The sequence below is a fragment of the Cynocephalus volans genome, chromosome 17 (genome assembly GCF_027409185.1).
Source record: "Cynocephalus volans isolate mCynVol1 chromosome 17, mCynVol1.pri, whole genome shotgun sequence".
In the NCBI taxonomy this organism is placed as follows: Eukaryota; Metazoa; Chordata; class Mammalia; order Dermoptera; family Cynocephalidae; genus Cynocephalus; species Cynocephalus volans.
The window spans coordinates 37,966,402-37,992,384 of record NC_084476.1 but is presented as its reverse complement, the minus strand read 5'-3'; the positions used below and the strand labels follow the sequence as shown (position 1 = coordinate 37,992,384).

At 48.9% G+C, this 25,983-nt stretch overlaps 1 protein-coding gene across 1 annotated transcript; it reads right to left on the bottom strand.

Annotated features, from left to right (window-relative positions):
- Positions 1 to 1,639: 1,639 nt before the first annotated feature.
- Positions 1,640 to 25,983, bottom strand: CORO2A (coronin 2A). Its single transcript, XM_063081680.1, has 12 exons — positions 25,939 to 25,983; positions 25,351 to 25,551; positions 12,410 to 12,526; positions 9,665 to 9,814; positions 8,205 to 8,384; positions 7,462 to 7,578; positions 6,394 to 6,498; positions 5,439 to 5,535; positions 4,536 to 4,648; positions 4,100 to 4,190; positions 2,843 to 3,114; positions 1,640 to 1,771 (listed from the first exon to the last, which is right to left on the bottom strand). The coding sequence occupies exons 2-12, from the start codon at positions 25,549 to 25,551 to the stop codon at positions 1,640 to 1,642; spliced, it is 1,575 nt and encodes a 524-aa protein (XP_062937750.1). The 5' UTR covers positions 25,939 to 25,983.

The window sequence follows — 25,983 nt, the reverse complement described above, 5'->3', positions numbered from 1 at the left end:
GGCTATAGATGGACTTGTCCCATGGGTTTCCATCATCCCTGTATGGCAGAATCACCTGGGGAGCTTATATACAGAAGTCCAGGCCCTACTCTGGAGACTCAGCCTCAATCGGTCTGGGATGGAGCCTGCGTGTCTCTATTTCTTGAATGCTCCCAAGGAGACTCTAATGTACAGCTTGGGTTGAAACCTACTAGGCTAGGTGGCCTCCTGCAGTCCCTATCTTGACTCCAGAATCACCCTGTGCGATGGAGAAAACTTATTGTCTGCCCTTCTTGGTAAGCAGGAACAAATTTCACTTCTAATCATTCCCAGTCTCTTGTTGGGCTCTTGTACTGACCACTGAGAAAGAAAGAACTTTACAGCAGGGCTCAGAACACAGATTCAAAAAGGAGGGATGCAGAAAAACTTAGGGCCAGGAGGGAACTTTAGGGCCATCTGACCCTACTTACCTAGTGCAGTCATCCCTCTCCAGAAGCCCTCATGGGTGGATGGCCATGGGGCTCTGCTGGCATACCACTCAGTGCTGGGGGCTCTCTACCTCCTGGGGAGGGCCTTTTCTGTTAACCTGGGCTGACCTCTGCTCACATCATCTTGGAGGAGGCAGGCTGTGTACCCAAGGGCCTTGGTGGTGGCAGTCAGCAGTCATGGGCACGGCTCTGTGTCTGCATCCCCACAAAGTGGAGAGTGTCTATCCACTTCTCAATGATTCTTATTGAAGTGGATTGTTCCAACCTCCTGTCTGTGTTCTAGAATTGGGCTGAATCCCTCTGGCCCTTGGCCAGTATCTGGGAATTTCTGCAGCAAACCCAGATTATCACCCCACATGTGGTTTTCCTCAGGTGGCAGATCCTGTACAGAGGGCAGCTTGTTCCAGGATCCCTTTGTTCAGATGGAGAAATTGAGATCAGAGAAGGAAGTCCTTGCAAGAGGCTGCTGAGGAAGTCGGGCACAGATGAAGCCAGAACCAATGGATTCCTTCTCTGTGCATCAGACCAGAATCAGCAGAAAGACAGATCCAGGAGACCAGGATCACAGCCCAGTCCAGCCAGGAAACAAATCTCACTTGCCTCTCTCTGGGCCTCAGTTTCCCCACCTATAAAATGAGGGAGTTGGGCTAGATCACTGGTTTTCAAACTTCTAAGAATGTTTTTAGTAGCAGAACTATGTATTCCGTAGTAGCCTGACATATAAAACAGATAGAAGGGGAGCTGTCTGGTTGGAATGGGGTGGGGATGTGGGGAAGGGGAGACAGCCCTCCTGCTTAGTCTTCCCTTTATTCTATGGAACATGGTTTGAAAATCACAGGCAGGTTGACCTCCTAGATCCTTCCAGCTCTACCTTTCCACAATGTTCTTTCCCCTTGAGAAGTTATAGCTCGTCACGGACCCTTAAAAACAGAATTACACAGGAGGCAAGGTATCGTGTAAAAACAAAGTCAGTTCAGAAACTGTTGTTGCAAGAAGGCAGATAGAAAAACGGCACCACGTCCCACTGGAATCTCTTTCAGCGACTGAGAGTTTCATTCTCTGGTAAAAAATATAGAAATAGTGGTTGTTCTCGGGGGACTTGTGGTTTGGTTCTGAACCTCCCCATGGAGCCAAGTGGTGTCCCTGAGGGTGAGGAGGGTAGAAATCTCTGCTTAGAACTGCTCTGAGCCCATCCGCAAGTTTTTGATCTCCAGTTCCAACTGTTTGGCCTGGACCTCTCGCTGGGTCAGCAGCTCCCGAAGCCTTCGGATCTCTTCCTGTTGCCGATAGAACATCTGCAGCAGCTGGGAAAGCAGACATCAGAGGGCAAGATCACCTGTGTGTCCTGGGACACGAGTGGGAAGGACACCAGCAGAAAGGCTAAAACACTACCCTGTTTTGACTCAGACAAGTGGAGGTGATGAAATTAACGTGGCTGAGTCCTGAGGGGACAGTCATTCCATAGATCTTTCACAGAAACCTTGTTTATTGCACCCAATAAATGAAATTCAAAAAGACTTGAATGTTTCAGGCATAGTTTGCCTCCATAGATCCCCCCATGGGATGGAGGAAAGGATAGTTGGCCTTGCAGTCTGGAGACTGGTGTTTTCATCACTACTAAACGGTTAGCGAGGTACTTATCTCTGCGCTTCAATTTCCTTCTCTGGGAACTGGGGGTCAGAAAACTAACTTCATCATCGTCATAATTGTTGCCACTGTACAGAATGGCTGTTAGATGTTGGGTGCTCTCCTAAGGACCTTTGCTACCCCACTGGATGTTCGTGACACCCCTATGAGGATGGTAGTGTTAGTACCCCCACTTTACTGTGGCAACTGAAGCTTAGAGACATTCAGCCACCAGGTCTGAGGCCCTGGAGTGAGTACTCAGAGACAAGATCAGAATCCCTCTGGCAGACGCCAGCCCTTGTGTTTCTAAACACTACACACTGACTTCCAGGGCTGGTGGGAGAATTCAACCACATGCTATATTAACGTGTCTACCTTGGGACCTGGCACACAGGAGGCACTTAAATGTTGACTCTGAAAGCACAGAAAATCCTAGAACATCAGAACTGGAAGGGACTTTAATACCCACCAGGTCAAAGCCTCTGCAGATACTGAACTATTTACAGATGGCTCCCCACCATCTGTATGTATACCCACCATCTTGGCATACAGGTGGTGCTCATTGCCCGTTTGTTGAGTGAATCAACAAAGTGAGTTGAGCGACGAGGCCAGGCCACACAGCTGCTTATTTTCCCCTCACTTTCTCCCTCCTCAGCCCTTCTTCTGTGGGGTGGGGTTGGAGAGGGGTGCTGATCCCCCCAGCTGCCCCGGATGCCCCCCATGAAGGCCCACCCCACCCTCGTTCACACCTCGTTCTCTGTCTTTGGTGGAGGGCATTCAAATATGTCAAAGCCGTTTGTGAGCCAGGATTTCTTCTCCTCCAGCTTGTGTTCTGCTGCCCACCTCGGCGCCTTCTCCAGCCGGGAGAAGGTCCTCTGGCCATCCTCTGCAGTCAGCTTCTCTGTCTGGTCCAGCAGCTGGGGCGAGGCCAGGGCCACAGAGTTGGAGATGGGTCTCTCTGAAGGCAGTGGCAGGGGGCTCAGCAGCTCGGAGCCAGGTCTAAGGGACACCAGGACTGGCCCTAGGAGGGAAGCAAAGGGCTGTGGGAGGACTAGAGGCCCACGAGCAGGTGGCATGAGGTGGCACTCACACAGGCAGGCACTCGGAGACACAGGCAGACACACAGGTGCACACAACAGGTGTAGGAGAAACAGCCACAGGTAGACAGGCACAGACCCACAGACCAGGGCAAGTGGATACAAATACCCACGTGTGCAACTATCTAAGTGCAGCTTGGTTTGTAGGAACAGCATGGGGTGTGCACTGGAGCTGCCCCCAAACTCTGCTTTGTAAGGACATTCCCACCCACATTGCACTGGGCCATCTCCCAAGTTTATTAATTCTCCCAACACCCCCAGGAAGCAGGGGAGGCAGGCATCACAGAGAGGGATGAGGAAACTGAGGCTCAGGGAGGGCGAGACCTGTCTAAGGGTTTACAAAACCGTGACTTGCCACTCAGGCAGAGGCTCTTGCAGTCCACTGGTGGGGCGGGGTGTGTGTGAAGGAAATGGCAGGGAGGGAGAGGGCGTTGCTGGGGCAGGTATGGGAACACACCTTGTTTCTTCTGCAGGGCTGGCCCCTGTGTTGACAGGAGAGGGCCAGCGAGTCAGGCCAGGCAGGGTGGGCCAAAGAGCCTGGGTGGGGCTGCTGCCTAGAGGGTCTCTTGGGTCAAAGAATAACTGCAGAGGTAGGGGTGAGGGAACAGGCAGGGGGACCCCAGCTGAGAATATCTAGTCACCCTGTATAGCCCCAGAGGGTAAAGAAGGTTTTCATGGGGCAAGATCCCTTGAGTTGGACAGAGTTTTTTGAGCTACCTGGGACAAGCTCCTGCCTTCCTGGACCTGCATGTGACCATCCTAGCCTCTGGGGACTGACTGTTAAGGGCCTGTCCTCTGAGGTTACAGGAGGATAAAGAGACAGGCCAAACCTGTCCCAGCTACTTGGAGCCACTGGGCACTCCATGTTCCCACTGCATTTGCCTGAGGCCTTTCCTCCACTTTCCTCACCTCTATTCATTCCGCTGAGCCACTCCTGGGCCATCATGGAAGGCTGGGCCCCTGCCGTTGGGGGGTAGATGTCCTCTTGGTAGGATTCTGACTGCAGGAGAAGTCCAGACAGTGAGGAGCGGGAGGAGGGTAGGCTGCCCAGAGATGGAGGGCCCTGACTCCTTCTGAATCGAGGAAACCGAGGCCCAGAGAGCAAAGAGACTTGCCCAAGGTCACACAGCAGCTCAAGAGCAGAGGTAGGACGAGACCCGGGACTCCTGGCTCCCGGGAACATCTCACTGACCAGGAGAAAGGCCTTCTCCTGGAGGAGTGGCTCTCGGCCTCCCTTGGCTGCTCTAGGAACATGGGCTCCAGGCTCTGGGACTGACACCCCTGGGTCTGTTTTCTCCAGGATGGGTTCCCCACCTCCCTCCCAGACAGCCCCTACTACCCTTACCCGCCGGGGCACAATCATAGATATGGGCTCGATGAGGCTTTTGGTTGTGATCAGCTTGTAGAAGCGGAAGATCTCGCAGGAGGACACATCAAGACCTCTCTTTGGCATGACACCTGTGGGCAGATGGCCAAGGAGGGCCAAGAAGTTCCAGCTGGGATGGGAGCCCCAGGGACCCAGTGTGAGTGGCAAAGGCAGGCTGCACACCTGGATGTGAACGGAGACTGCCCTGCTCTACCTCCATCCCTCAACAAACAGCCTGTGAACAAATACCTACACTGGGCTGGGCCTGTGCTGGACAAGTGCACTTGAATAATCAAACTCTGTCTCCACTTTCAAGGCTTTAAATTATTTTAGCTAGACTCTTCTAGGCAGTTTGCTGTGCTCAAAGCTTCCCATCTTCATCTACACAGCTCCTGTGTCCCAAATGCTCTTCATAGCTACTCCAGCTTTCTTTGGATTAGTGTTAGCATGGTATATCTTCTCCAGCCCCATTTAATCTAGCTGTCTCTTTATGTTTAACACGAGTTTCTTATAGACAACACATAGTTGGGTCTTTTGAAATCCCCAAATACTCTTAAAAAGGAGGTGGGGATTTCTCCTTGGAGGCTTTTTTAGGTCAGCCCCTTCCATTTCCCTGCTGTTGCTGTAACTGCTTAACCTTGACCCAGAACACTTTCTTCTCTCCCCACACTGTGCTCTGCTTCCTCTTTCAGCTTCTCAAACGTTGCCTCCTCCGGGAAGCCTTCCCAGACCTCCTCCTCTCTGCTGCTGCACCCCTCACGGACAGCCGCCATCAAGTCAGAGTGTTGCTGAGCCATCTCCCTTCCTGTCTGACTCATCCCTGTCTCCCCAGGCCCAGCACTGAAGCCCGGACCCCAAGTGGCCTCGGTGTCCCACACTCACCAATCCCCTTCTGCGGGTTATAGGAGCGGTATTCAGTCAGGTAGCTCAAGTAAGGCTTGTCGGCGCTCACCTCGTAGTAGCGGATGTTCCCATCTCCCTGAGGAGGAAGAGGAGGCTGAGATTCAGAGCTGGTGCCCATCAGCAGCCCTCCTGGGCACCGCTGCCATGCAGCAAATCCTGGCTTTTGCAGTGATCAGTTGGCAAACCCACCTCCCACAGGGGAACCCCAGGGAACTCAGGGCCTGTCACCAAGGCAGGAAGGGGGGTCCTCATTTTAATACTCAGTCCCCCCAATCAGGACCCCAAGACACCCTCATTCCTCCATGCAGAAGCTCTGGGAACATGGGCCCAAATCCCACTCCCATCCAAGAGCTGCACATGGAGGCCAGAAATGGCATGTCCTCAGAGACCACCCAGTGGGTCTTACCCCTGGGGGACATTTCTCATTGTCATAATGACTTGGCAGGGTTGGGAGAAGAGTGCTCTTCCTGGCATTGGTGGTTAAGGGCCAGGGATGCCAAATATGGGATAGTCCTACCCAATGAAGACCTATTCTGCCCAAAATTCAGAACGGCCCTGCTGAGACACACCAACTGGTTCTTCCTCATCTGGACCCAGAGTTGGGGAGGTACTAGCTCAGGGGTCCAGCCACAGCTCTGGCCCCTGGTTTTCCTTGGGAGGTGGGAAGGTGGGAGTGGGGTGCTGTTCCACAGGGGAAGAGGGGCCACGACTCTTGCCTGTCCCTGCCCTGCACCCCAGCTGCTGTCTGGCCACCAGTGGGACTAGGTATGAATATTTCTTTTCTTTCTTTTTTGTTTTTTTTTGGCAGTTCCCATCTCCCAGCTCCACACCCTGCCCTGTGGCAGTGGTGGGAATGCAGGTGCCTAGGCTCAGATATTTCTGCCTCCTGCCTCGGGGGGTCCAGGTGGCCACCACCCTCCTGTGCCAGGCTGACCTTCCCCACCACGTAGAGCATGTAGGTGTCTGCATCGTAGAAGGGAAACAACACGCCTGAGGAGCCATCGAGGTCCTCCTCTGTGACAGGTACAGAGAGGTCGTCCTGCAAGGGAAGGGGAGACCCGGAAGGCTGATGAATCACTCCTGGGGGCCCTCAGTGGCGCACTCTGAGATAAGGATTCTGCCATGGGGCTCTGGGTTTGTGTGTGTGTAAGAGAGAAAGTCTGATCTTGTGTGTATGTGTGAGGGGAAGATGTCCCTGGTTCTTAAGGTCCAATCTGTGGGCTACCCCCTGGTGCAAGTGACATTTTGGTAATTTTGGGGGGGAGGGAGGCTGGCCAGTACAGGGATCAAACCCTGGACTTTGGTGTTATCAGTGACATGTTCTAACCAACCAAGCTAACCAGCCAGCCCAGAGATGATAGTTTTAAAGGCACTGAAACACCACCACCACCTACTCTGTCAGCATCTTGCCCTTGGCCAATCACTTTGGACACACCTGGTCTCCTTTCAATCCTCCCCCACCTGTTTTTTAAAAATGTATTTTAATAGATGAAGGAGGAGACTCAGAGAGGGGAAGTGATTTGTCCAGTCTCCGAAACTCCTGCAAAGTGCTCCCTAAAACTGTGCTGCTTGGCCTGGCCCTGGCCCTCACTGCCACCCTTGGCTGCCCTAATGGCAAGCTCCTCCCACCCACCGCCCTTAGCATTTCATCCCAGGCCTTTGCTCCAGCTATCCCCTCTGCCCAGAAGGCCCTCTCTCCCTCTGTTGTTCCCCTTTATCCTCGTCCCAGATTTAGCCACCTCCCCTCCCCTACACCCGGGCCTCTCCTGGGTCTTGACTCATCTCCCTCCTTGAATGACAAGATGCACATGGTCTGGGCTCGCCCCAGGGGCGGTCGGCATCTCCCTGACACTCACACTGGATACCCAGCACCTGCAGACTATGCTAAGTAAGTGTGTGAGATTTGAAGGAATGAATGTGTGAATGAAGGAATGAATGAGGCCAGCACTCGTAGCTGAGGCGTGATGGTGAGGGGTGGCAGTGGGGTGCGTGTGAGATTCACCTGGTCCCACAGGGCCATCTGCCGGTTGTTCCATCGGGATGTGCCCGTGGACAGCAGCTTCTTCAGATTCCCCAGAAACAGCACTTTGTTGGCTCGGTGCCCCTTGTAGTTGGCTTCCTGTAGGGACATATGTGGTAGGTGTCACAGAGATGCTGGGAGAGGACTCCCGGGTGGCAGCTGGGGTTTCTGGCCTCCCTGCTTTGCTTATGCTGCTGCTCCCCCCTTTCTCACCCAACTGTGCCTGAAAGATCCTCCAGGGGCACTACCTCCAGGAAGCCTTCCTGGGCCGCTCTCATCCACATGGAGTCTCTCCCCAGTATTTTTGTTAAGCATTCTGGTAATCCTCTGAGAAGGGCTAATAGCCCATTGTTGCAAATGAGGAGACAGAGGCTCAGAGAGCAGAAAGCACCTGCCTAAGGGTACACAGTGGATAAACGGTGGTACCCTCAGGCCTCCTGGCCCTAGGGCCAGTGACAGAGCGGAGGCACACCAGCAAGCTTTGGAGTTAGGCCAGCTCTCAGTGTGGGTAAGTCACTTGACATCCCTTCGGCCTCAGTTTTCTCGTCTAAAAAATGGAGATGGCACATCCTACCTCCCAGCAATGCCAAGAGGACCAATGGAGATACTAGTATAGGGCTGGCCAGATGCAGACAGCGTTATTGTCCTGTTCTCAGAAGCCTCTCCCAGCCCCACTCTGCCCCTTGTTCCTCCCACCCCAAGCCAGACCCTGGCCCAGCAGTGACCTGGAGGACGGTCCCTGCTCGGGGGTCAAGAATCCGAATCTTGCGGTCTTTACAGGAGGTGGCCAGCAGGCTGCCGTTGGTGTTGAAGGACATCGAAAGGATCACATCTTGGTGACAGTTAATTATCCTCACAGGGCTTATGATTACAGGCTCCTTTGTATCCAGATTCCAGACCATCACCTGCAAGGCAGAGAGCCAGCTCTGAGCACAGCGGCCACCCCCCCACGTGGGGCCCCCAAAGTTACACGCCGAGCCACAGTGAAACATGGTATCCCCAGGAGGGAAGCCACAGCTGGCAGCCTGGCCAAGAAGGCTTGGGTGGGAGGATGGGTCTGCCGGTGGAAGCTGCAAGTGGCAGGAGGGGAAAGCCAGAAGTCAGGCTGTCTAACAGTGAAAGGAAAACACCATCTGCGTTTGAGCAACAAAACATCATGCTGTGAGAACCCCAGGGTACAAGCTAATCCAGGGGGTTTCAAACAGTTATTAGCAGCAGTTCCCAGGGCTGCCATGTTTAGCTGCACAGACTGTGCACTGCACAGCTCCAGTGCAATCCATTCCCATAGTCCATGATGTGAATAGCGCCTCCTGGAGTTGTATATAGAATCATATGCAGCAGCCCTGCAGACATACCCTCCGTAAACAGATAGAGGAGCACTTCTGACCTGAAGGTGGTGGAAGAACCAGAGCCCTCCAACAGCTCCCGCCCCACCCTTTATCTATCACTCAGGGCCCTGAGGTGCCTCCGTAAACCCCTACAGAGTTAAAGGGAAGAGTTAAAAAGCCACAGCTATGGTCCCACCAACCCTATTTGTGTACAGCCTGGGAAACTGAGGCCCAGAGCAGACAAGAGAGTTTCCCAGATCATACTGCCAGTTACAGATTAAATTGGGATAGAATCTAGGTCTCCTGTACCACAAATTTTCCCAATCCACATGGCCTATAGCCTGCTTGCTTGGTAGTCAACGGGCAGGAGGAAGATTCTCTGGGCAGTACCGAGCCCATCTCCTCCAGGCAGATTATAACGGGTTGAATAGTGTCCCCCCAAAACTCACATCCACTTGGAACCTCAGAATGTGACCTTATTTGGAAATAGGGTCTTTGCAGATAAAATTAGTTAAGACGAGGTCATAATGGATTAGGTCGGGCCCTAAGTGCTATGACAGGAGTCCTTGTAGGAAGAGGAGAGGACACACAGACACACAGGGAGAAGGCCAAACAAAGACAGAGGCGGAGATTGCGGTGATGCAGCTACAGACCAAGGATGCCTGCAGCCACCAGAAGCTAGAAGCGGCACGGCAGGATTCTTCCCCAGAGCCTTTGGAGACAGCATGGCTCTCCCAACACTTTGGTTTTGCATTTCTGGGCTCCAGAACTATGAGAGAACACATTTCTGTGGTCTTCAGCTACCCAGTTTGTGGTCATTTGTTAGGGCAGCTGCAGAAAACTAATAGCAGACTCACCTTGTAGTCGTAGCCGGCGCTGAAGAGGATGTTGGCAGCCGTGGGGTGCCACTCCACCAGGCCCACTCTGCGTGCATGGCCCAGCAGCTCCTTCCTGCAGGCTGTGAGGTTCTTCGCCAGCAGCTGCTTGGGGATGCTCCAGATCTTAATCTGGCAGGGGAGACATGGCCCAGGGGCATGTTAGCGAGGGACACCTTGGCACCTTCGCCATCCTAAGCCACAGATCTGGCTGTGCCCAGCAGAAGGACTACGGGAGCTCCCTCCATAGCCACCTCTCACTCAGTGGAGGGACAGCTGGGGGCCCTAAGTGGAACAGGGGTTTCACCAAGGTCCTCCAGCCCGAGCAGGGCCTGTCGTTGACCAGAGAGGAGCTGAGGACTCCAAATCTGCCCTTGGGTAATCTTTGCTATCCTGATGGCTGAGGGACTAGGCAGGTGGGGTGGGGCCTGCAGGCCCATCTTCCAGTTCAATGCCAGCGCACATCTGCCTCCCAGCCTAGAATATCCCCCGAAGTACAGTGGTCTACTCCCTCCTTGTCCCAAAGACCCAGGGTGCAGCCTGAGATGCCAGGATGAAGGGTTTGTGCTGCATCCACAGGGCACGAGGGAGCTAGTGCAGGCTCTGGAGCAGATCTGGGCTAGGACAAGCTTCTTGCTTTGGAGGGGCACTTTGGATGGCCTGGAAGAGTAAAGAGTAAAGGCCAGGGGCTAGATAGAGCCATCGGCCTGTATTTCATAATGCGGGCCTGAGAGGAGAGCTGGAGCTTCCTTCCGGAGTAGTGCTGTCGGAGGATGGAAGAGGCTGCCATGGTAGAGAGTGAGCTCCCTGTCATGGAGGTGTACAAATAGAGGCACAGGGCAGTGCCACAGAGGGGGATGAGGCCCGGGATGGTGCTGACTTGATGTTCCTTCTTGTCCTGCAAGGTTCTCAGGCCCCTATGTGATTGTATGTGCTGTTTCCCTCAGAGATCGACAGGTTTTTCATGTAGATGACTTTGCTTTCAATTTAGCAAATATTTATTTCCTGCTGGTCTTGGATTTAAAACTTGGAAGCCAACCCCACAAGAGCAATTGCCAGGCTCCAGACAGATAGGTCTGGTGAGGGATGTTAAGGCATAGAACTGGATCCCAGCTCGAAAACAGACTCTGACTGCCCACTCCCTAGGGCTAGAGGGTCATCTTCAACCAGGTCCTGGGGACAGGGAAGAGGTAGCTGAGCACTTTACAAGAATGAATTTACTCTATGAATCTACTCTGGGCACGGCTGCTGGGAGAAAAGGCACTGTCACCCACAATAATCGTGTCCACTCTCCTTGCCCTGGGTCACTTGGGAAGGAACAGTGACAGGCAATGAGGCCAGCTAGGGATTTAATAAATAAGACCTTGAAGGGAGCCTTCAATGCAGGCCTGAAAGGGCAGATACTACACAAGTGGGGACCGTGTCAGATATGTGACACCCTGGCAGAAGCCCTACACCCAGAGACAGGGCCAGTTCTCACAGGGCCTGACTGCCCCTTTGGCAAAATCACCTTGGCAGACACTGCCCTTCATGTCCCTCAGTATCTTCCACACGGAAACTGATACAAGTCCTCTTAGAACTTTCTGCCTTCCTTTCTCAATTAACTGGTCTGTTTCCTTTGATCAAACAGTAAGCGTTCTGCAATACATTCTATTCCCCCTTTTACCTTGGCTGCGAGGGAGCTCTGAGCTAAAGTAGGAGCTCAGTTAGTGCAACCTCCATAGCAAACGTTTCTAGTATTTCCTCACTTCCTCCATCTGTGCTGCTGCTCTTTAGGGAATGGTGTAGCTAGCTCCGTGGAAAGAGAATGGGCTCTGGAGTCAGACAGGCCTCAGTTTGAAGCCTGGCTCTGCCTCTCATGAACCATGTAACCCTGGGTCAATTGCTGCACCTCTCTGACCCTCAGCTTCTTCATCAGAAAAATGTCCTACTATGTGGGTTGCTGGGAAGACCAGCAGTGAAATGATAAGTGTAATGAGAGTCAGGAACACAGCAGGCTCACAACAGATGGTAACTATGACTTTTATCCCTATTTTCATCACCTGATCATACCTGTGTTTTTTGTTTTAAGACATACCCACCATGTTTTAGAAGTAGGTACAAAATGAATTATAAATAAATAACACTGAACATTGTGAGGATAGGGACTATGACCCTGGTACAGAACAAAAGCTCAAAAAAATTGGTAGGACTGAAGTTCTTCAGATGGTTTCAGCATCCATTTTTCATTCTTTTTTTTTTTTTTTTTTCTGGAAGCTGTCCAGCACAGGGATCCAAACCCTTGACTTTGGTGTTGTAACACCGCACTCTAACCAACTGAGCTAACTGGCCAGCCCACTCTCATCATTTTAAAGCTCACTTCCTTACTGTCTGTGAGATTGTGGAACAATATTTTCTGACCTCAATAAAAATGCCCCTCATAGCATTTTATAGTTCCCCCCAAAGACAGACTTTCCCATGAGAATATGAATCGCACTGGAGCTCCTTTAGATGGGTGGGAGCTATTATGCCCATTTTACAGGTGAGGGAACTGAGGCCCACAGAGAGGAGGAGAGGTGCCAAGTCCCACAGCACCTAGAACTTCTCCTCCTCAGTCTAACTTAACACCCCCCCTCATGCTGGCCTCACCCTGGGAGCACCAGAGTTGAGTACAGACACTGTCCCAGCATCCCTGCTCCAGTCCCACTCTCTCCAGGAAAGGGAAGCACCTCATGGGCCGACACTCACTGTGGCATCTTCAGAACAGGAAGCAATCTCAAAGTCATCGAAAGGGTTCCACTTGACATCTAAGACGTTCCCTTTGTGCCCGCAGACCTTTGGGTAGTGGGGGTCCAACTTTCCTGTCTGCAAAACAGTGCCCAGAAAGATTGAGGAGGAGGCTAGTTCAACATTAGCACCTGGATGGTGACTCAGTCAGTCAGCAGTCACAGAGTAAACAGGAAAATGTAAGGGACTGAACTGGGTAAGTCTAGGCCTTACCACTCATCCCCTGTGGGATCCTGGGGGAGTCACTTTGCTTCTCTGAGCCCCAGTGTCCTCCTTGGTAGGATGGTGGCAATGATAGGTATTTTGCAGGTTGGCATGAGGATCTTAGGGGATGAGGTGTGGAAAGTTTTGGCACAGTGCTTAGCACATGGTGATTGTTCAATAAAAGGGCATTTCCCTTACACTGCTGCTGGGAATGTGAAATGGTGCTGCCCTTTTGGAAAATCGTCTGGCAGTCCCTCAGTAGGTTAGCAGATGACCCAGCAATTCCACTCCTATGTACATCCCTAAAAAAAGTGAAAACAGGGATCTACAAAAAACCTGTTCACCAATGTTCATAGCAGCATCATTCATAATGCCAACTTGTGGAAACAGCCCAAGTGTCCATCAAGTGATGGACGGATATACTAAATGTAGTATATTCATACGATGGAATATCATTCAGCCAAAAAAAGTATGAAGTTCTGATACATGCTACAGCATGGACGAACCTCAAAAATATTATGCTAAGTGAAAGAAGCCAGATACAAAAAGCCACATGTTGTATGAGCCCACTTAGATGAGGTACCAGATGTGGTTGTATTGCTTGAACAAATGAACACATCGCCTGGTACCTGGTATGCAGAACCCTGACTAATGCAGATGAAAAATCCAGGATAGGTAAATTTATGGAGACAGAAAGCAGATTAGTGGTTGCCTAGGGCTGGGGAGAGGGAGAAATGGGGAGTGACTGCTAATGGATGTGGGGTTTCTTTTTTCTTTTTTTGAATTTAAACTCAAGTGCATGATTGATTTTATTTACTCATTTTTTTTCCAATTTCATTTATATTTATTTTGTGGGATGCAGTGTGTTATTGTAATAATACGTGTATATCCTGCGCAATGATTCAGTTAGGGTAGATAGTACAGTGTTGTGCCCGTTAGTCCTGGTGTGCGGCTTCTTTTCAGAGTGACGAAATTATTTGGAAATTAGACAGTGGTGACAGTCGCACAACCTTGTGAATATACTAAAATCCACTGAGTTGTACACTTTAAAATGGTGACTTTTATGGTATGTGAATTATATCTCAATTAAAAAGAAAGGGCATTTCGCTCCTTTTTCCCCTTTCCTGCTGAGAATTTCTGTATAGGTACTAGAAGGGACACATAGGTCCTGTAGACCATGCCATGCAGCTGGGAAGCTGAGATTTCCAACTCCACCAAAGACTTGGATTGCCTGGGGTCAAGGAGTACCCCATCGGTCCAGCCACAGAAACTTGGGACTGGCAGTGACAGATCCCTCATTTTGCACATCACCCCGCACGGCCTTGGCAGAACAGGGACCAGGATCCAGGCCTCTGCCTGCCAATGCAGCCATCATCCACGTCCACTGTCCAGCCTCAGGTCTTCAAGCCCATCCACCAGAATGCCCCCCTGCCCATTTTTATATCTAAGTGACAGAGACGGCTTAGAAGAAAACTGACCAAAATCTATCCATTCAGCAAATATTCATGACCTACCTAGAGAACAGGCCCTATTCCAGGTGCTAGACGCAAGGTGAACACAAGACAGTCCTTGACCTTGCAGAATCAGTAGTCTCAGGATTTTTTGCAAAGGAACTTTCAAAAACAGGGTGGGCTCAGGGAACACTCAACTTCCTCTCCTTCTCCCACCTCCCCTTCTCTGCAGAGACCACTGCATTTCTGTGTGATGCCGCTGAGGCCGCACCCAATCGTGACTGAGCAAAGATGCAGCGGTGATCCCTAACCTTGCTTAATAAGGCTGCTAAGCAGGCAGGGCTTTGGGGTTCACCTCTGGCTAACCAGGAAATGCAGACAACTTAAGCCCCTGGTTCATGGAGGCTTAACATTTCAGTTGCTTGCAAACAGAGGAGGTGGTCCGGGCTCCCCTCTGGAAATAGGTATTAGACACCTCACCCTAGACTGGATCCCCTGTTGGAGAGGAGAATCCTATAAAAAAGATTATTTAACAAATTTTAACAAGAATGGTAGATTAGAGGGAAGTATTGTTGCAGTGTTAAGCTTACTGAAGTTGATAACGTACGTGGTTATGTAAGAGAATAGTCCTATTTTTAGGAAACAATGGAGCATTTAGGGGTAAAGAGCAAGATGTATGTAACTTACCGTCAAATGGTTCAGAAAAAACAATTATATACACACATGCATTCAGAGAGAGAGAGAGAGAGAGAGAAGGCAAGAATTCGGACTTGTGTCATTTGTTAGTGATGTGTAAGGAGCTGGGCAAAAATTCCATTTCTTTCAAATAGTCTGCCTCCTCCACAGCTGAAAAGGTGGGCTCCTGGACAGGGAAGAGAGGTGCTCACTCCAGCAGGGCAGCATCTGGAGACAGGGCCCTGGAGGAAAGACATTGCACCTATGGGCCCTGCTCAGGCCTCCATGGGGCCATTGCTGCAGCCACTGACCTCTGGCCCAGTCTCCGGGCCATTCTGCACACTGTCATCTGGGTGAGCTTTTGAAAACCAAAATCTGAGCATGTCGTGTACCTGTTTAAATTTTGCAAGCCTCTTTTTCCTCATCTGTAAATTGTGAATGATGACCTCTTCCTTGCAGGATTGTTGTAAGGGTTAAATGAGATATTGAGCATGAAAAGTCGAATGGTGAGGTGCTTTAGTAAGTGCTCAATAATAGGAGGTATTATTATGTGTATACATATGTGTGCACGTACACACAAGTATACCTGTATATCAAAACTGAGGGAAAGAAATGGAAGAAATGCACCAAAATGTTAATTGCAGTTATATCTAGATGGTGGAATGAATGGATGGTTTTATCATCTTCTTTATTTTTTGTTTGTTTTTTTTATTTTTAGCTGTGTAAATTTTGCAATAAAAAAGATATTTAAAAACAAAACTACAGATTTTCTGAAAAGATGAATTCTTTCAAAATTAGCCAAAAATTTGTTAGAAATGCTTGAAGGGCTCTCAGAGACCAGGAATGGTGAGCACACAGCTGGGCTTTCTTATCCTGTGCCTGTGGCAGGCATCACTAATGGATCACCACATTCTCTCACTGACCCAAGTCTTGGGGAAGCCTAGACTGGAGGAGGGACTTGTGCAGGGTCACTGGGAATGCGAGGGACAGAGTTGGGCTTCAGCCCAGGCCTTTAGCTCCCCAAGTGTGAGCCTGTGATGTACTTACTATGCCGTCAGGGAGTTCCAGCATTCTCTGAGTCACCGACGGGGCCCCCTTCCTACACACAGCCTTTCCCTTCTCTTGGATCATTTCCTGGGTCAAAGGGCATGAGAAGTACTGGGTCTTTTGCTATGGGCCACTGATTGCTCACAGGGCCTTTATCTCTACACTCTGGCCCAAGGCCATGAACCAACTTCTGTCCTGCAGGTTTCTCAGGAAGAGCTGGCTGCCAGGTTAGCCTTGGGTTGCCAGGAGGCAAACTGCCCAGGAGCCCTATTCAGAGCCACACCTCCTGCCTTCCACCTGGGCTGGGGAGCCACTGACTCAGGGATGGTGCCTCAGGGCCAGGCATGGCTCAGCAGGGCAGCTCTCAGAGCAGAGGCCCCAGCCCCAGACAGCTTCTGTTCCTTCCTTCTCAGCAGACATATCCCTTGAGATCTGCAGACTGCTCTGTGTCCAAAAGGGTTTTATGCTGAGGACCACTGGGCACAGACATTAGCCAGTCTGATGGGCTATTGACTGAGCTGCTAAAAGCCTGTCAGGGCAGAAACATTTATAATCAGGAGGCTATTTCCACCTTCCTGCCCATTAGGCAAGTAGTCAGGCAAGGACAGGCCTCTGATTTATTGGGGACACAAACCCTAAATCAGGGGAGTTACATCTGTTCTCCTCGCAGACTAGGTTCCTGGGCTTGGGTTGCTTAGCCTGGAGAGGCACAACCTCCAAGTCTCTGAGGGGCTGTCCTGGGGCAGATGGAATGGACAGGACAGTTGCACCCCAGCGGGGAGAGCCAGGTGGGTGGGGGACAGGCCTTTGCTACCAGGATGGGAGAGGCTGTGAGGTCACCAACATGACCCTTAGCACAGGGGCATAGTCATGGCCTCAAATGAGCCTCCCAACAGCCCAGGGTGGAGACTGGGAGGCAGGGCTGGTAGGTCAGGCAGAAGTGGGTTACACAGTGTGGAAGAGGTTAGGCAGACAGGAGGACCCTGGCATCCAGGGCTTGAATATCTGATATGCTACGTACTACTGTGAAACCTTGGGCAAGTGATCTCAGCTCTCTGTGCCTCAGTTTCCTCATCTACAAAATGGCAACAGTACTAGGACCTCATTCATAGGGGATTGTGAGGATTAAATGAGTCAATACATGCAAAGCACTTAAGACAGCCCCTGGTACATGGTAAGCTCTCAGTAAATTAGCCAGGGTAAGTGCATCACAGCTAATCACAATTACCCAGTTTTTATTGTGCCTTGGTATGTTTCAGGGGCCAAGGGATATACTTAGCATGAGGCCAAACTGTTCTCCAGGGGGGCTCCCATCACCTCCTATGCAACTGATGGGCAGTTGTTCCAGGGGTGACCTCAGTGAATAAACTGGTGGCTTGATCATATTCCAACTGATGAACTCAAGTAGTTGGTTCAGCCATGTTCACATGTCTACAAGGAATAGATTTTTAAATGTTTTTCTTTGGAAGTCATGGTTAAGGGTCATATATGTGCTAGGCCCAGAGCTAGTGCCTTGCTCCATATTATTTCTCCCAACCACCCTAAGAAGTAGTGCAAGAATCCCCGTTTACAGTGCAGAAGCTGGGGATCAGAGAGGGTGACGATGGCATACTGAGGACAACAGAACCAGCCCACAGCAAAGCCAGGAGAACTGGGAATGTTTCCTCTTGTGGCCTGGTCTGCTTCTTGCCGTCCTCATGCCACAGTCATCATCAGCATCACACAGGCCTTTTGTTGAGGACCTACTAAACACCAGGCCCCCCATTGCTTGCAGGTGGTGGCAGAGATGGGGTACTCACGGTCCCTGCCCTACGGGAGCCACCTGCCTTATGGAGAAGGCAGGATATAATGTACTCAGGGCTTGGAGAGAAAGGCACACAAAGGGCCTGGGGGATGAGTCAGGGAAGGCTTTCTGGAGGAGGAGGCCTTTGAATTGGGCCTTAAAGAGAGGGAGACTTTGACCAGTCCAGGTAGAAGGGAGGCATTTCAAGTCAGAAAGGCAGGGCCACAGGTAGGTTTTAATTAAGCAGTGGGAAGCCTCCTAACGTAGCCAGTGGGGAGGACAGGCTGGAGGATGAGATGGGAGAGGAGGCCAAGCAAGAGAGGTGAGGGTTGGGCATGAGTCCACTCACCTGCCCGGGGCCTATGGCTGGACCCTTGGAGAGATGCGCAAGAGGACAGAGGAGCCACGTGGTATCTAGAGGGGGTGAGATGTGGGGCCAGTGGGTTGGGGTGGGGGGGACCCCTCCCCGGAGGAGGCCAGAGTTGAGCAGAAGGAGAGATGAGAGGGGTCCCCTGGCCGTGGAAGCGCACAGGCTTCTATAATGCACAGCACATTCCCATAAGGATTTAGGGCACAAAGTCATTCATTAGCCCCCCCCTTATGAGTGCGCAGATGAGCATGCAGAGGGTTTACTGTAGAATCCGACACCCAGGGCTGGAGGTAGTGAACTGCAGAGGTTACCTGGGAACCCCGCTTGGTCACCTGTGGGGATGGGGAGCTCGCTTCCTCCCAGGGTGGTTTATTCCACTTTCAGACCTTGTTAATTCTGAGAAAACACTTCTTACTTCGAGTCCAATGTGACATCCCTGTGGCCCCTCCCACTCCCCCTACTCCCCACTTCTGGTCCTAGCTCTGTCCTTTGGAGACCCACAGACACACTTGCCCCTCTGTCCTGGGTCAGCTCCTTCCATATTCAAAGGCAGAGGACTTGTTCCTTGAGTATGATCTTTTCCAGACTGAGCAGACTCCTGGAACTGGACGAGTCTTCCCCCCAAAAACCAGACTAGCCTAAACTCTGCATTTCTAGAAGGGGAATCTGTGTGGAGGGAACAGGTGTGTACTATGCAGGGCTTTCATGAGGAAAACAGGACTTTATCTGCAGGCAATGGAGAGTGCTGGGAGGTGTTTGAGCAGGGGAGTGACATGGATAGACATAGGCATTTGTTTTTTCATGGCTGGCCATTACGGGGAACCAAACCCTTCACCTTGGTGTTACAAAGCTGCACTCTAACCAACTGAATTAATCAGCCAGACATAGGCTTGAGGGCACAGCAGTGAAGTGCCCCCTCCCCTTCTCCCAGGCATCCAAAGGCCATGGTGTCCATTCGGCCCCTTAGGCCCACGGCCCCGTCCTGGCCCGGTTCACTGCCAGCAGTGTTCCAGGGCCCACCCCCAGGGGCTCAGCCTGCCCTTGCCTCCATCCCTCCCCACCCTCCACACCTCACAGCAAAGTCCACCCTCCACAGTCCACCCCCACTGCGGGGTGGCTCTGCTGCAGGTTGGGCCCAGGGCCCTGCCCACACTGTCCCACTGCTGCCTTTGTTCCCTGAGCACAGTCCTCGGCTGCCAAGGCTGCAGGTGCAGATTGCGAAACTCCCCTTCCAGCCTCCCTCCAATAGCTCACCTGGGTCACGATGTACAGGGGGGAGGGACCCTGATGTAGCGTCACACCCTCTGGGACATCTGACACTGCCCGAGCAGCCCAGCCCCTCTGAGAATAAATTCCAGCTTCCAATTCTGACACTCCTTTATACACTTCATAAAATGATTAGCCAGCTTGTCCCTTCCTTTGTCCACACACTGCTCATTTCCTGACATCTCTCTGTGCCTGGCATGGACTGTAATCCCTGGTAACCACAAGGAGCCGATGTGAATCAGAGCCAAACCTCAGGAGCCATGGGTGGGTTAAGTGAGAACGAGGTCCCAAGGCCACAGCCAGGCCTGGGCTCCCATTCGGGTCCTCGCCCTACTGCTCAGGGTCCTCTGGGAAGTCAGCTCACTGAGCCTCAGCAGCCCCATCTGCACAATGGGGCAGTGCTCCCAACAAAATGGGCCAGTGCTCACAAGGCATCAGTGTGGGTCCAACATAGGGCCCCTGCAGGCCTGTCTGCACAGGTGAATACTATGGGATGGATGGGCAGATGTGTCCATTCCCCTCTCTCAGCCTCTGGTGTCTGCTCAGTAATACTGGATGTGGTTATGTAAGAAAAATACCAACCAAACACAACGCGTGCACCTTATCTGCACCCTGACTCAGACCAACCACATGCAGGGGCATTTATGAGGCAATCTGGACGTTTTAACATGAACTGGAAATCAGACGACGCAAGGAATTATTGTTAATGTCGCAATCCAGCATTGTGGTTAGCGTCAGAAAATGTCCTTATTTTTTAGAATTGCATACTGAATTGTGTGTGGGTAAAATGACAAAATGTCCAGGATTTGCTTTAAAATACTTCAGTGAGAAAAAGGATGGCTGAAGTAAGAGTAGCAAACTCTTGGTAATTCTAGACTCTGGGTGTAGAAGAGTTCCTTATATGGTTTTTATCTCCTTTTGTGTTTGAGACTTTTTTCATAATTATAAAAATGAACTAGATTAGAGACTTGCGACTGAAAACATAGTTTGCAAACCAGCAGCACTGGTATCACCTAGGAGTAGGGAAGCCAGATTTAGCAAATAAAAATACAGGCTGCCCACTTAAATTAGAATTTCACATTAACAACAAATAATTTTTTAGTATATGTTGGTCCCATGCAATATTTTACTTATACTAAAAAATTATTTGTGAAAATAATTTGACAGTTTCTTATAAAACTAAGCATGCAAATATTTTTTGACTCAGCAATTGCCCTCCTGGGCATTTATCCCAGAGAAATGGAGATTTACATATGTTCAAGCAAAAGCCTGTACACAAATGTTTACAGCAGCTTCATTCCTAATAACCCCAAACTCGGAACAAGCAGGTGGCTTTAGTGCATGAATGGCTGAATAAACTGTAGTGCATCTGAACCCCAGAACACTACTCAGCAATAAAGAGGAATGAATTGCTAATATGTGCAACAGCCCAGCTGAATCTCCAGAGAACTATGCTGAGTGAAAAATGTGGAGCCCAAAAGGTTATATATGGTATGATTCCATTATATAGCATTCTTAAAACAGCAAAAGTACAGAGATGGAAAACAGATTAGTGATTGCCCGGAGTTGCTATGGTTTGGATGCAGATCCGTCCAGCCACCAAAACTCATGTCGGGATTTGATCCCCAGTGTGGCAGTGTTGGGAGCTGGGGCCTAGTGGGAGGTGTTTGGGTCATGGGGGTGGATCCCTTATAAATAGATTAATGCCGCCCCCCCCCCCGCTTGGGGGGGGTCAGTGAGTTCTTGCTCTCCTGGGAATGGATTAGTTCCAGCAAAAGCAGGTTGTTAAAAAGAGTCTGTCTTCCTCAGTTTCTCTCTGGCTTCCTCACTTGCCATGTGATCTCTTTGCACACACCCACTCCCCTTTTGCTTTCATGAGTGGAAGCAGCCTGAGGCCCTCACTAGATGAGGCTGCCCAATCTTGGACTTTCCAGCCACCAGAATTGTGGGCCAAATAAACCTCTATTCTTTATAAATTACCCAGACTCAGGTATTTTGTTATAGCAACACTACACAGACTAAGACAAAGGTTAAGGAGAAAGTGGGGGCCAAAGGAAGTGGATGTGGCTATAATAGGACAATAGGAATGATCTTTGTGATAATGGAAATATTCTTATGTTGTCTGTATCTTTGTCGATTTCCTAATTGTGGTGTACTACAGTCTGGTAAGATGTTACTACTGGGGGAAACTGGGTAAAGAGGACATAGGATCTCACTGTATTTTTTACAACTGCTTGTGAATCTACAGCTTCAAAATAAAAAGTTTAATTAAAAATTTGCTATAAAGGACATTATCGGGACAATTAGTATAATTTGAATTTGGGTTGTGTATTATAATTAGCATTGTATCAATGTTAAAATTCCAGAATGTGGTTATATTGTCAGTATATGAGAATGTTCTTGTTCTTAGAAGACACAGACTGAAATACAGTATTAAGGGGGTGAGAGGCCATATCTAGAACTTCTATGTTTCCAAACACACGCACGCACACACACACTCACACACACACGCATACACGCACACACACACACATGCATACATGCACACACACGCACACACACACGCATACACGCACACACACGCATACACGCACACACACGCACACGCACACACATGCATACATGCACACACACGCACACACACACGCACACACACGCATACACGCACACACACGCACACGCATGCATACATGCACACACACGCAAACACAACGCAAATCTGGCAAAATGTTAATGAGTGGTAAACCAGATGAAGGATAATCAGGAGTTCATTCAACTATACTTGTATCTGCAAGTTTTCTGTAGGGATGAAATTGTTTCAAAATAAAAAGGTTTTAAAATTCTCTTTGCTGGGCCGAGCCCGTGGCGCACTTGGTAGAGAGCTGCGCTGGCAGCGCGGTGACGCTCCCGCCGCGGGTTCGGATCCTATATAGGACTGACGGGTGCACTCACTGGCTGAGTGCCGGTCACGAAAAAACGACAAAAAAAAAAAAAAAAAAAAAAAAATTCTCTTTGCTATAGGTTTGTAGAATTCCTGTCTATCCCTAGTCTGCTGAAACTTTTCTCATGGATGGGTATTGAGCTGTATCAAATGCCATTCTACATCTATGAAGATAACCACATGGTTTTTCTCCTTTTGTTTGTTAATATGATGATTTACCTTTATTCATTTACTAATATTAAACCACCTTTGGTTTCTACAATAGATCCAACTTGGTCAGAATGTATCTTTTCTTATTCACTGTTAGCTTCTCTTTGCTAGTAATTTTGCATTCATCTTCATGAGTGAGATTGATCTATATTTTCTTCTTTTGTGTTCTGTCCTTGCCTGATTTTGGTATCAAGATTGCACTGTCCTCAGAATGAGGAAAGGAGTAGTCCCTCTTTTCCTATCCTTGGATGAGTTTGTAAAAGATGAGAATAACCTGTTCCCTGAAAGTTTTGTAGGACATGCCTGTAAAACCATATAGGCCTGGAGTCTTTCTTATGTGTATGTACATGTGAAGTATGAAGAACATGCAAAAAAGTGCATAGAAAATAAGCGACCAGCTTAATGAACTGTGGAAAATAAATTAACCATAACTGCCACCCTCCCAGGTCAAGCCATGAACCATGACTAGCACAGAGGAGCGTTCCCTAAGAGATACTTTCCAATCATAACCCTCTTCCCTCCCCAAGAGGTAACCATCATTCTGATTTTTCATGGTAGTTCCTTTCTTGTTTTTCTTGAAAAATGTACTACTTAGTTATGCATTCCTAAAGTGTAGTTTAATGTACTCTGTTTTTAATTTTAGGTAAATAGAATGGTATAATTGATAATTTGTTTGGCTAATTTCACTCAACTTTATCTTTAAGATTCAATCATATTGTTATACATATTTATACTTTGTTCCTTCTCATGGTTGTGTATATTCATTAGTATGGGTATACCATAATTTACTTGTTAATCCTAGGACTTATGGGTTTTTCAGTTTTGCAATAATATAAACAATGCTGCTATGCACATTCTCATACTTCTGTTCTATTGCATGTAAGCACACATTTCTGCACGGCATTTACCTAGGAGTGGAATTGCTGGGTCACAGGTATGTGTATTTTCCTCTTTTCCAAAACAAATGTGCCAGTTTATGCTCCCACTAGAAGCATCTGATATCCTTGCTATCACTTACTATTGTCAGACATTTGCATTTTTGACAATCTGGGGTGCACTGGTATCTCACTGTGGTTTACTAATGAGGTTGGTACTTTTCAAATGCTTATTAGCCATTTGGATTTTCTCTGCTATGAAGCACTGTTCAGCTTTTTTTTTTTTTTTGGTTCATTTTATGCATTCAAGAAATGAGTCCTTTGTCACGTTTATTATGCAAGCATCCTTTCCCACCCTATAGCTTGCCTTTTCCTTCTGTCATTTTCTTGAAGTGAAATTTTTATTGCTTAATTATTAAAATAGTTACAGGACTTCAGGTTTTCTATTTCTACTTGAATCAGTATAGACAAGTTATATTCTTTAGGAAAGTTGCTCATATTGTCAACATTTTCAAATTTATTGGCATAAATAAATTTCTTATATTAATGTCTTAGATTTTAAAGCTCTGCAATTATGCTGCCTTTTTTGTTCCTGATGTTGTTCATTACTTCTCTTTTATTTTTGACCAGTCTCTCCAGGGACTTGTCTATCAGTCTTTTCTAAGAACCAACTTTTGGCTTTTTTGATCTTCCCTAATGTATCTTTATATTCTCTTTCTTTGATTTCTGCTTTTTATTATCTCCTTCCTCAAACTTTCTTTGGTTTTACCCTGTTGTTCTTTTTCTAACTTATTTGGTTGAATGTTTAGTCATTAATTTTCAGCCTTTCTCCTTTTCCAATATAAGCATTAGTGTTGTACGTTACCCTTGAAGCACACTTTCCCGGCATCCTATGAGTTTTGTGATATATTTCATTACCATTTAGTCCCAAGTATTTTTAAATTTCCATTTTGATTTTGTCTTTGGCCTGTAAGTTATTTAGAAATGTGTTTTTAAATGTCCAAATGAATGGGAATTTTACATTGATCTTTTGTTGTTGATTTCTAGCTTAATTGCATTGTGATCAGAAAACCTGGTCTATGAGATTCTAATCTATATTTATGATTTTAACTTCTGAAGTCCTTTGGGGGTCTAAGTCTGCTATCTGTTGTTTCAGCTGACTCTTATTGATGGTGGTGTACATGCTTGGTGGTCTTTGTGAATTCATATTTCCCTGATCTTAATCTGTAGGAATCCTGTCCACACTGGGATACTTTCCTCTGGAGAAGCTTCACATTTGCTGCTGCTGCATACACAGCACTCCCGACCCAGGATCCCCCTCTGGCCCCTTCAGGTGTTCTCCCTTAAGGCAGAGACTCCGGGTTGGTATCCTGAAAAGACCCGCTATTAGGTTGATCTATATGAAACTGTCGTTTTGGGGGGTGATAAACAGTTGAACATCAGCAATTGTATATGGTCTGACCTACACTATCAACGTTTGCCCTCAGGACAAACCTGTCCTTCCTGTTCACTTACTGTTTACCTCTCTTAGTTAAGGTTTGGCTTAATGTCTATTTCCCTTTTTTTTTGGTGGGGGAGGTAGCTTTGCAGATTTCCCCAATTTCCTCCAAGCCTAGCAAAGCATTAAAAATTATGTTTTATGCAGAAGTTAATTAACTTGCAGAATCATTTCTAGGAGGTGCGGTCCTAGGAGTAGCTAGGCCACCTGCCCAAGCTGAAACCCCACGGTAGGTGTATTTTTCCCAATGAGGAAACCAAGACTCAAAGAGGTGAAAGGACCTTTCGATGTTCTCTGCTACGAAGCACCTGCTCAGCCCCCCCCCCCCCGCCCCGTCCATTTTATACATTCAGGAAATGAATCCTTTGTCATGTTTATTATGCAAATGTAATACTTTAAAAATATATAATATTTGCATAATATTATATTTTATGCAAATAAAGGTCACACAGCTAGTACTAGGCAGGGCTAGGACTTAAATCATATGAGACTTGAAACCTGGGCTCTTTCTTTCAACTTCCCCTCTGTCCTATGCTGCCTCCAGAGAGCTGTCTGGGCCCAGGGGCTACCAGGTGTCCTTACCTGGTGCAGGGGGATGACGAGGAAGGCCCCTCCACCAGCACACTCAGTCACAACTGCAATGAAGTGGGGGTTCACGGCACAGAAGTGATTGTCGTGAACGCTGTGGGTGATGGGCACCGAGTCGTAGCAGTTCTCCTTGCTGGCTGGTTTGCCAAAGACGTGGCGGAACTTGGAGCTCCGGTACTGGGGGTGCCATGACATCTGCAGGAGATAAGCAAGGACAAAAGGTGTGAGGTCATTGCCCTGATGGCAGGACACACAGAGACCTCACCTTGAGACTATATAAGAAGGCACGACCAGGACAGTGGTCAGTTCCATGTGAGCAGTGATATGCTATAATTGTGGTTATTTCTATAGACCCAGTGAGATAAGGTGGGATGGTGTATAATTACCACTGACCTGTTTGCTGACATTTTAAGGTTTTTCATTCCTTCAAGTATGAACACAAAAAGGCAGAAAAACTGTAAAGAGAACTCACCACATTCTCCCCACCCACCATCTCACCAGATAGCCCAGCCCAACTAAGTGGGTAATAGTGTGTTCTCTGGAGCCAGCCTGCCAGGCTCCAATCTCAGCTCTATCTCTTACCAGCTGGATGGGCAAGTGACTTAACCTCTGGAGTCTCAGTTTTCT

Bases quoted from the DNA above. Each gene is read 5' to 3' on its own strand.
- CORO2A (XM_063081680.1), bottom strand. From the start codon at position 25,551: ATGTCATGGCACCCCCAGTACCGGAGCTCCAAGTTCCGCCACGTCTTT. The intron at 4,649-5,438 runs GTGAGTGTGGGA...ATCTGCCCACAG, and splicing joins TAACCCGCAGAAGGGGATTG to GTGTCATGCCAAAGAGAGGT. The intron at 4,191-4,535 runs GTAAGGGTAGTA...CTTCTCCTGCAG, and splicing joins CTATGATTGTGCCCCGGCGG to TCAGAATCCTACCAAGAGGA.